At 32.1% G+C, this 10,541-nt stretch overlaps 1 protein-coding gene across 3 annotated transcripts; it reads left to right on the top strand.

The window, feature by feature from the left end:
- Nucleotides 1-4,649: 4,649 nt before the first annotated feature.
- Nucleotides 4,650-10,371, top strand: LOC109160066. 3 transcript variants are annotated; one of them, XM_019308197.1, is made up of 5 exons: nt 4,651-5,073; nt 6,042-6,094; nt 6,185-6,363; nt 7,925-8,023; nt 10,019-10,371. In XM_019308197.1, exons 1-5 carry the CDS (start codon nt 4,784-4,786, stop codon nt 10,052-10,054), a joined length of 657 nt encoding a protein of 218 aa, XP_019163742.1. In that variant the 5' UTR covers nt 4,651-4,783; the 3' UTR covers nt 10,055-10,371. The 3 variants fall into 3 exon arrangements, with proteins under 3 accessions (XP_019163741.1, XP_019163742.1, XP_019163740.1); XM_019308196.1 differs by lacking the exon at nt 10,019-10,371 and adding an exon at nt 7,314-7,422 and having other exon boundaries at nt 4,650-5,073; nt 6,042-6,363; nt 7,925-8,014; XM_019308195.1 differs by having other exon boundaries at nt 6,042-6,363.
- Nucleotides 10,372-10,541: the final 170 nt, after the last annotated feature.

The raw sequence follows: 10,541 nt of genomic DNA, 5'->3' as shown, positions 1-10,541 counted from the left end.
AAAAAAAAAAAAGGTCTTAGGTTCGAACCTCATCCCAATCAAAGTTGGCATAATTAGTACTCTATTTTACTCTTATTAAATTATATAAATAATAATTTAGTAGTTACAACAAAAAATAATACATATGCATTTCTTTAATTTAGAATTATGTGTCAACAATGTCTTTATTCAAAAAAAAAAAATTATTCATTATCAATAAATTAAATAAGATAAATAATTTTATTAGTTATATTGTCTTTATTTTTCTTCAATATAAAAATTCTTTATATTCAAATTTATTAATTGATTATATTCGCTACATTGTCCTTACAATGTCTTTATTCAGTGACAAAAAATTATTAATTATCAATAAATTAATTAAAAGAAATATTTTCATTAGTTATATTGTCTTTATTTTTCTCAAATGTAAAAATTTTTACATTCAAATTCATCAATTGATTATATTCACTACATTATCTATTATCTTTTTTTGTGCACTATTTTTTTAATTAAATATCAAAATTATAACATAAAATAATGCTATATATTTATTTACCAAGTATTTTATTAATACCATGAAAAAATTAAAAAAAATATAATTAATAAAGCCAACCATATTAACTACTTGAGAGATTTTGTGACAAAGAGAGTATTCAAATCACACAACAAACTGAAGTGAGAATTACCTCGCAATGTCCTTGTTTGACAATCAGCAGTTAGCGGATTTGACCAGCGAATTTATTTAATTATTAACATTGGGTAGAAAAAATAACCGCCAAATTATTAAATCAAATGAATGGTTCATATTGTTCAGGTTTTAATTTTGTTCTTTTAAGATTTTCTAATTTATCCTTAATTATATGATTATCCATTTAACTTTTCCGTTAATTCACCGTTAGTCTAATTCTAATATTAAAGTCTAATATAGAATTATAACTACACCATTAATCTAATTCTAATATTAAAGTCTTAATAGAACTTAACCACAAATCCTAATGTCGGAATCTCCTCAAACAATATTAGTATATATTTAATATTTTATGCCATAATTTTTATTTGTTCTCTCTTATGTCCCGTATTTGGTTTCAACCATACCTATACAATTATTTTATTGACAATTATAATCAATATTGACTATATTATCTTGCATTTGTAAACTTAGAATTACCTATTTAACTCGCACGGGCTTAGCTCAATGGTTTAGTGGTAAAAAGATATTTGAAAATATTAGATGTTTAGATTAAAATATAAAATGACCTAATGGTATACATATTATAATAATAATAATAATAATAATAATAATAATAATAATAATAATAATAATAATAATAATAATAATAATAATAATAATAATAATAATAATAATAATAATAATAATAATAATTGTTTTAAAAAATAAAAAAAAAATATAAAAATATAATTTAAGTAAATCATATTAGCTACTTGGAGATTTATTGACAAAAAGAGTATTCAAATCACACAACAAATTGAAGTAGGAAACTATCCCGCAATGTCCTTGTTTGGCAATCAGCAGTTAGCTATTCAATATTAGTATATATTTAATATTTTATACCCTAATTTTTATTTGCTCTCTCTAGCTTATGTCCCGTATTTGGTTTTAACCATACTTATGCAATTATTTTATTGACAATTATAATCAATCTTAACTATATTATCTTCCATTTGTAAACTTAGAATTGCCTATTTAAATACGCAAATTTAACATTTAATTATCTATGCATGAACAATTTCAATATAATTTTGCCTTAATATACTTTAAAGTACTTATTTTTTTAAAAAAACCATTGGGCATTATCCCAATCGCGCAATGCGCGTAAAAAACTAGTATAAATATAAAAGAGTATTTATAATATGTATCTTGATATATAGGATAGGCTTGATTTTTTTTTTTTTAATTTAAAAAAGAACTCTTTTGAAAAACAAAAAAAAAAAAAAAAAAAAAAAAAACACAAAAACTTGTATAGTTGATTTTTTAGGCGGAAAAAACTAATTACAAAAATTATTTTTTAAAAAAATAAAAATGAAAATGAGAACAAAAAAACTTTTCAAACAACTTCTCATGAAACTCAACAAGTAATTTATGTACTCTCCGAAAAGATTGAATCTCCAATTCAAGGGCCCCCATACTCCAGTTCGATAAAACATTTGAGAGGATGTAAATAACGGTAATTTAATGATTGAATAGTCAGAGCCAAATACCACCTACCGATGTGCATAAGAGATTTAGTTACTGTAAATAATTTTAATCTCTTTTTTCAAATATTGTTTACTAAATTATTGAATTAATTCCATATGGACAAGTAATTTTCGTACTTGAATTTATAGCTACATGTCAGCATCAATACCGGTATGCGTCTTACTAATATTGGTGAAGAATTTACTTTAGCTTTCGGTCCAATAAATACAAAGTTTCTTTCGCTTTTCACTCACCAGTCAACTTTAAAATTGATTAAATTTAATAATAGATTATTTTAATCTTCCATAAGAAATTTCATTCCGAGGTCAAATAATCATTGCGATTATAGCACCAAAATTAACATTTTGGCAATAATCATTTTATCCAAAGTGTAAAGGTAAAATGGAAGAATAACAATATTCGTAACATCAAAATTAAAATTAGAGTTTTTTGTATTTTGAATCACGACTTTTAAAATTTGTAAAATTGATTCACGATTATGACTTTTTTAGTAAATTTAGTTCTTTCGGTGTATTTTTTGTTTAATTTTTTCGAAAACATGAATAATAGTGTCTTTTCCATATCACAAACTAATGACATAAATAAATAAATAAATAAATAAATAAATAAATAAACACTGTCAGTGGTACGGTGATTGATATTAAAAGTCACCCAATTTCAATTTCACTTTCAGTTTCACCCTTTTCGCTAAACGTCAAATTTTTTTAGATGTTTATTCATTTATTTATTTATTTATTTATGTCATTAGTTTGTGAGATTGAAAAGACAATATTATCCATGTTAAAATGAGGAGTAAAATTTTTCGGCAAAAATTGAACGAAAAATGCACCGGAAGGACCAAATTTGCTAAGAAAATCATAGTCGTGGACCAATTCTACAAGTTTTAAAAGTTATGGATCAAAGTTGTTAGTGACACCATAGTCGTGGGACCAAAAGTGTAAAAAAAACTCTTAAAATTATTTTGGACAATCCCACTTAAATTGATTAGGCTAATGACTTAGGTTTTGCTTGGTACGCCTATAAAAAGTTAGTAGCTAATAAATTAACTAATTACAATTAAAGTATTTGATAAATTAATTATTGAATTGAATTAGATAATAAGTGTTAAAAAACATAAAAAAGATAAACTAAGATATTATGGTTTTGACTAATGAATTGTATATTGTGTCATTTTTGTAAATTATTAAACATAAAAAAAAAATTAAAAAGTTATGAGCTTATTTTGAAACACTATTTGGGATAGCGTTTCAAAATAATCTACTCCGTATTATTTTAAACTTCTCATGTTTATCAAATTGTAATTTAAAATAAACTATAAGTTCTAAAATAAAATTTTACCAAAAAGAGTATGAATAAGCACAATATTAGAAGTTTTACGGTTAGATTTCTTGATTTGAGCTACCTATTTCAAACAGAAATACTACTTGCACTCCTAATGAATCTCAGTGCGGTTTACTAGCTACCTATTTTAAACAGAAATACTACTTGCACTCCTAATGGATCTCAGCGTTGCTTACTTCGCAGTGGGTCACCCATTCTATGACTGCAATAAGTCAAGCGTTGGTCACTAATCCTGTGACGGTTGTAAGTCAAACACGCTTAACCATAGAGTTCTTTGGCTATTCTGGTTGTCATATCCCACTTAAAACTAATTGGTGATAAGTAGGTGGACATTACCATTTAACCACATCCTTCATGGTAAGCCATAACACCACGTCTCAAATCGAGCAGGGGTTGAACTCGGCTAACCCGACCGACGCCCAACAATCCCCCTCTCAGCACCTGTCGCAACCTTTGATCACAAAGTCCAATTGCACAGCATGCCTGACTCGGTCGGTCCTTAGCCTCTGCGCTCATTATCCCAGCCCCGTTGCACAGCATGCCAAACTCGGTCGGTCTTTAGCCCCCGCGCTCATCATCGCTCCCAGGATTGGACTTGGCCCGACTTACGTCCATATTCCATCTAGGCTCTGATATCAATTGATGGACCCTATCCTGTGACTGCTGTAAGTCAAACACGCTTACCACCGAATTTTTTGACCATCTAGTTGTCATATCCTACTTAAAACCAAGATAAGTAGGTGGACATTACCATTTAACCTCTATGATAAGTTACAACACCACGTCTTGAATCGAGTATGAGCTGAACTCGACCAAACTAACCGACGCCTAACAACTCCAAAAAGCTAATCCTAAACTTGTAGTCCCACTATGTGTTCAAATTTTATTAAATAGAAAAAAAATAATTGATAAAAATCATGACCCTTTATATTTAACAATTAAAACATGTCAGAGTAGAAAATTAGAATAAATTAGTCTATTTTAAAATTTAGAATTTTTGTTTTTAAAAAGAGAAATTACTGTACTTTGTGAATTATGGTAGGAATTCTTTAGGTGAATTTACGCATAAAAATCCGCTTCTTCTTCGTCTTCTTCCCATCAGCATTCTCTCTCTTTCTCTTCTCCATTGGTTCCACTCTTCTAGTTCTAGTCCTCCTTTCTTCTTATTTCTTGTTTTTATGTATTAAATATTGCAGGGAGTAAGCAATTGAAAGAAGGTGGAAACTGAGGGAGGTGTGTGGGCATATGATGCATTTTGGTGCATTGAGGACCGGAATAAGGAATTGGCTTCGCGACTATGTCAGGGTTCAATCCGCCGCTGTGATTCTCATCTACCTTCAAATTGGCTGCGCACTCATCGGATCTCTTGGGGCGCTATACAGCGGGGTTTTGTTCGCCCATCTCGGGATTGCGTTGTTCGCCCTGGTGGCCATCGAGAGCAGCAGCCAGAGCCTCGGCAGAACCTACGCCGTCCTCCTCCTCTCCGCCGTCTTGCTCGACGTCTCCTGGTTCCTCCTCTTCTCCCGCCAAATCTGGTATCTTTCTTTCATTCATTCATTCATTCCCAATTTGTATTTTTTTTTTTTTTTTGGGGAATTTGTAAAATTATTGTGAGAGTTGAAGTGGTCACGGACTCACACAAACACTAGGCAAGGGGTCTCTGGACAGTCAAATCAGTTCACCATTGTTTTTGGATTATTTCAGAGTTTGTGTGAACTGTAATGCATGTTGAAATTCAAGGTTATTTGACAAGGATAGTAACTCATGCAATCAGACACTATTTTAGGGGCATTGGCTTAACATGTCAGGAATTATTTATGGCTTTATTAGTTTCCTTCTTAATTTTTACTATGAATTTAATCAGCCATGGGGAATTTTTGATGTTTTGTTTGATAAGAGTAATATTTATGAATGTTAAACTCTATTATGCCAATTTGGGCAGCCTATGGACAAAATTAATTACAGAGATATATTAAGACAAACATCTTAGGAAAATTCAAAATGGAGATAAAAGTATTTAGAAACTTGTTGCCTCTGTTTGCATACTTTGCGCCCAGGAAATGTTAGATATAAATAATCTAACGATACTGAATATAGTATACGAGTAATGCCCACGATTTACTTCACCTTGTGATGATGGGGTCTGATGTTCTCAGCATCTTATGTGTTTCTCCTTCCATGATGTCCAGATTAGGCTAAGGGGACTGCACACATGGTTTTTTGGTTTCCCCACTACCTGCACTTGCCTCACCTAATCACAAGCATTGCCCTTTTTCCATATTTGAATGCACCCACTTTTGGTATTGTTGAATATAACTTCTCTTCAAACTGGGCAGGTAGACTTTGCCATATAGTATCTGTTAAATGTAGGAGCATTGTTTTTCATAAAATTTAGGCACACAACACAACAATGAGGTACAATTAGAATTTGTACTTCTTTAAGGGGACTAAAAAAAAAAAGAATCAGTACTGAGCACTCCTTTTTCTATTTCCTTGCCTGCAGGAACATTTCATCTGAAAATTATGGAACCTCTGTTATCTTCTCAGTGAAACTTAGTATGTACATGCAAATAATTGGTTTTTGTGTAAGGTTATCATCTTCAATATTGTGGATTCAGATATACAGACTCGGTCCTTCTTATGTAGACAATTCTTTTCCTCGAGAAGCAGATGCTGATTTGCAAAATAGCTTTCTCAGTCCTGTAAACCCTTCTATAACTAGACATATTTTCAGCTCTGGTGATGCTTTAGGTGGCTCTGTATATGACCCTGCATATTATTCATCTTTGACTGGAGATGGTAAAGATGAGGAGTATATGTCTGGGGTATGCAACTCTTACCACCTTTATGCTTTATGTGATCTCTTCTATCCACTTTAACAGTTATACTGTTCAGCTGCAGTTTTCTAATGCTTTTGTTACTTTTTGAGGCAAATTTGTCTCTAGACCATCTTGAGAAACTTGTACATTTTGAATATGCAATTTTTTATTAAAAAAAAAGAGAAAAGATTGCTCTCCTGTATTCATCTTGGACAATGGCAAGTGGAGGATCCATATAAAAACTCAGATAAGTGTGAACTCTTACATGTTGAGTTGACATGATCAGTGCCAAATTTATGCTTGATGGAAACTATGGATGGAGGATCATAATTTATATTCACTACAATTCTAGCATTTCAGCAGTTCAGTGTAATAAATCATGTTAATGCATGCAATTCCAGAGGGGAATTAACTTTTATCTGTTTTAAATGGTGTAAAGTCTGTTTACTCCAAAATTAGGGGCTTGTTGGTTATGTACTCCATAATTCCTTCTTAAAAGTAACCATGAAGATTTGCCATAGAGGAGGATATGGAGTGGAATGGAATATTAGTGAAAATTGACTTGATATAAAGTGGAAAGTTTGTTTTATTTTATGTTATTTCCTGAGTGCAACATGTGTATGTGACTAAATCATTAGAACACACACGTTGATTACAATAAAAAAACCTTTGAAGTAAATCATTTCACTAAATCTGAAAGGCTGAGTTTAATTATGCCATCTCAAGATAGGAAACCAGGAATAGTACCTTGTAATGTATTAAGTACACTCTTTATTTTATTCCTTATAATGCGCATCTAGTTAGTCTCTGAATCAAACATCAGTGACATCTTGAGAATATCAGAAGTAGTTTGACCTCTAGAACGTTGATGTCAATCCAGAGAAGTTATAATTATATCCTACTAATTTTATTGTTCCTTCACACAATTCTGAAATACAGAAACTCTCTTTTTCCAGACTCAGACAATGGAGGCCATTTTTAGATTGTTTCTGGTTCCTAGAGAAGCTTCTAAACAACTGTAAACTGGGGAGACTGAGATGTAGTCCAATTATCAATATCTAGACTGTAAGATTGACTCTTTAGAACCTTTTTACAGAAGAAGAAGAATTCATCTTTTCTGAAGTTGTGGCTTTCTATTTGTTTACATTATCTGGTTTCTAAGTGGTTACAACTTACAATGTTAAGGGAGGTATAAATTATATTTGGTATGTGAATTTTTGTTGGTAATCTTGTCTCTATGGCCTCAAAGACGACAGTCCCAAGGAAGATTCGATAGGATGAATTTTGGAAGCTATTGATAGGTTCAAATTACAAAGCATAATTTTGACCCCTGCCTTAACATGTCCTACAAATTTTGTCCCAAACATACAGCCTGATGTCACTTGGATATTTTTGGTTAATTGAGGGTCATGACTGTAGTCATTCAGGGAACAAAAAAATCTAATTGCAAACTTTGTACTATGACACTTGCCTTTTGTTCAATGAAATGATTAATTCGTATCAACTTATGATACTCTTTGCAAGGTGTCAATTGCCTTATCTGTATAATAATCTCTTTTATTTGTAGGCCAATCAAAATCATGGAATGGTGGTTGGATCAACTGCTTCTCCTGAAGGAACTACACCAGTGAAGCCAGTCATTAATAGATTTGTTCAGGGCAAAGATGTAAGTTGTCATTAATTTCAAGCTTTATACAATTTCAATCACTAGTTCACTACTCTTTGTGACCTACCAAAGTGTAAGGCCACATTCTTTTCTGGCTTATTAATATTTGAAAATCTGAGAAATGAACCATATATATATAGTTGGACAAAGCCTGCCTACTGCTGTAAATATATGTACCTTTGACTTAATGGTATAGTCTAACTTTCTCAAGTTCTCAACAGAACCCCTTTTAGTTCCTTACCAAAGTAATTTACTCAATACTGAGCCACTGATGGCTTATTTGGTTCAAATCATCGGATAACAGAATTCTGCATCTATGATGCGGAATAAGAATGGAATTAACAAAGGTGGGCCAAAAACCCGTTGTTTGTTTCTCAGAACTGAATCCTTTGTTTATTTCCCCAAACTAAATACCTTCAGAGAAGTTTGAAATATACTTTTAAGTTCTTCCTTATTGTTTCATACCTGAATAATAATAATTAGAACACTTATGTGAAGTTCATTGGGTGTTTTCCATGAAATGCAAATATATATATATATATATATATATATATATATATATATATATATATATATATAGAATTAGGTTCTGGTGCGGTTAGGGTGCCCAGGTGCGGTTGTGCGGTTTAATCTGGGCCATTCATCTCGCTTAAATCAACGTCCAGGATTACCAAAATTTTAAAAAAAGACGCGGTGGCAATTTTGTAATTTTTGCATCTAGGTTAAAATTAAGGTGAGCGGATCTGTGATTAATGTGCGTGAGTTTTGTATACAAGATGCGTGAGTTTTGTGCGTAAGGTGCGTAAGGTTTGTGCTTAATGTGCGTGGGGTTGTGCTTAACGTGAGTTGTTGTTAAAACTTAAAGTCTGTGAGTTAATACTTAAAGTGCGTGAGTTTTGTGCTTAATGTGCGTGAGGTTGTGCTTAATGTGCGTGAGTTTTATACTTAATGTGCGTGAGTTTGTGCTTAATGTCAGAGTTGTTGAAACTTAAAGTCTGTGAGTTAATATTTAAAGTGGTGGGTTTTGTGCTTAATGTGTGTGAGATTGTGCTTAATGTGTGTTGGATGAAGAAGCATGCAGCACGTCTAAATGACCAAAAGCGTCTACCAAAAGTGCGTCTTCTTATCCAACAATGTGCGTGGATTTTGTACTTAATGTGCGTGAGTTTGTACTTAATGTGTGTGGGTTTTGTACTTAATATGCGTGAGTTTGTGCTTAAGATCTAACAGTTAAGGTGCGTGGCTTTCTTCCAAACACGCGTTTTTTTTTTTTTTTTCATTGATTTGAGCCGTTGATTTAGATTTGATCAACGGGTCAGATCTAACCGCACAACCGCACGGGAAGCTATACCCGCACATGAACCCTTCCATATATATATATATATATATATATATATATATATATATATATATATATATATAATATGAGAGTAATTCACATGTGGAAAGTGAAAGGTATAAAAAACAATCCATTTGTAAATCACTCTCATATTATATATATACCTAAGTTTTTGATTGAAAGGTAATAATTTGATTGAACTAAGTTTTTCCCTTAGTAAGTACTCATAATTTTCCGATTCTGTCCAAGCGTTTTCACTTACTCAATAGTGCCATTTCAATTTTATTTATTTTCCCTATGGTAACTATTGTTGGTAGCATGATGCTTTTAGCTCTATAGCCCATGAATGCATTCTCATTCTTCCCTTTCTTTTGGCTAACGAATACTTTTGGTGTTGTGATAACTAGAAATCCTATTGCTGTGTCTATCTCACTTTCCTACCTGTATTATTCTCTCCCTTACCCATCCCCGTGTTTTTCCTTTTTAACTTTTCCCAGATGATTGCTTCTTAAACTTTAGAGCCTTGATAATTGTTATAATGGATGGTAGTGAAACACTGGACAAAAAGATGCATAGATGAAGCCATTTGCGTTCTATGAATGATTCTATGTATAAAATTGTAATGTTTGTATCCTCTAAAGAAGCTCCATTTGCAGGACCTAAATGCTGTTAGGAATCTACTGCAAGGCTGAACCTGTCTGGATTCTTTCCCCCTGGAGGGTTATACATTTTTAAGTAACTCAATTCTTGGCAGGGTAGTTTTATGGTAGTGAGTATTGTACAGTGACCCAGTTGTAGTATCACTCCCAGGATATAAGATTTGCATTGAAGCAAAACTTATTCTCTAAAGATAAAGATGATGGCAGTGTAGAGAAGCTTTACTTTATAGTTTCTAGCATAGAAATTTCAATCTTTATCTGGGGATATTGTTAAAGATTTGGCCAGCTGGTGCAAATAGTTCTTGATTTCCTGGGAAATGAAATGAATACCACTCTAGCTTCTGTCTTCATATCAAAATGTATCCCTAGTTTGTTTATATATAAAATTTTACATTACCTCTCCAAAAGGTTGAATCCTCCACCCCAAGGCCCCCCACGCCCTGGTCTCGATAAAGCATGTAGGAGGATGTAAATCAAGGTAACTCAGTAGCAGGATGTAATCACGGTAACTCAGTAGCTC

The sequence above is a fragment of the Ipomoea nil genome, unplaced genomic scaffold (genome assembly GCF_001879475.1).
Source record: "Ipomoea nil cultivar Tokyo-kokei standard unplaced genomic scaffold, Asagao_1.1 scaffold2845, whole genome shotgun sequence".
NCBI lineage: Eukaryota > Viridiplantae > Streptophyta > Magnoliopsida > Solanales > Convolvulaceae > Ipomoea > Ipomoea nil.
The sequence above is the reverse complement of the archived record's forward strand: the minus strand, read 5'-3'. Positions and strand labels throughout refer to the sequence as shown.

Coding starts and splice junctions, on each gene's coding strand:
- LOC109160066 (XM_019308195.1), top strand. CDS start 4,784: ATGATGCATTTTGGTGCATTGAGGACCGGAATAAGGAATTGGCTTCGC. Junction 5,074..6,041: donor CTCTTCTCCCGCCAAATCTG/GTATCTTTCTTT, acceptor CCTTGCCTGCAG/GAACATTTCATCTGAAAATT. Junction 8,024..10,018: donor GATTTGTTCAGGGCAAAGAT/GTAAGTTGTCAT, acceptor CTCCATTTGCAG/GACCTAAATGCTGTTAGGAA.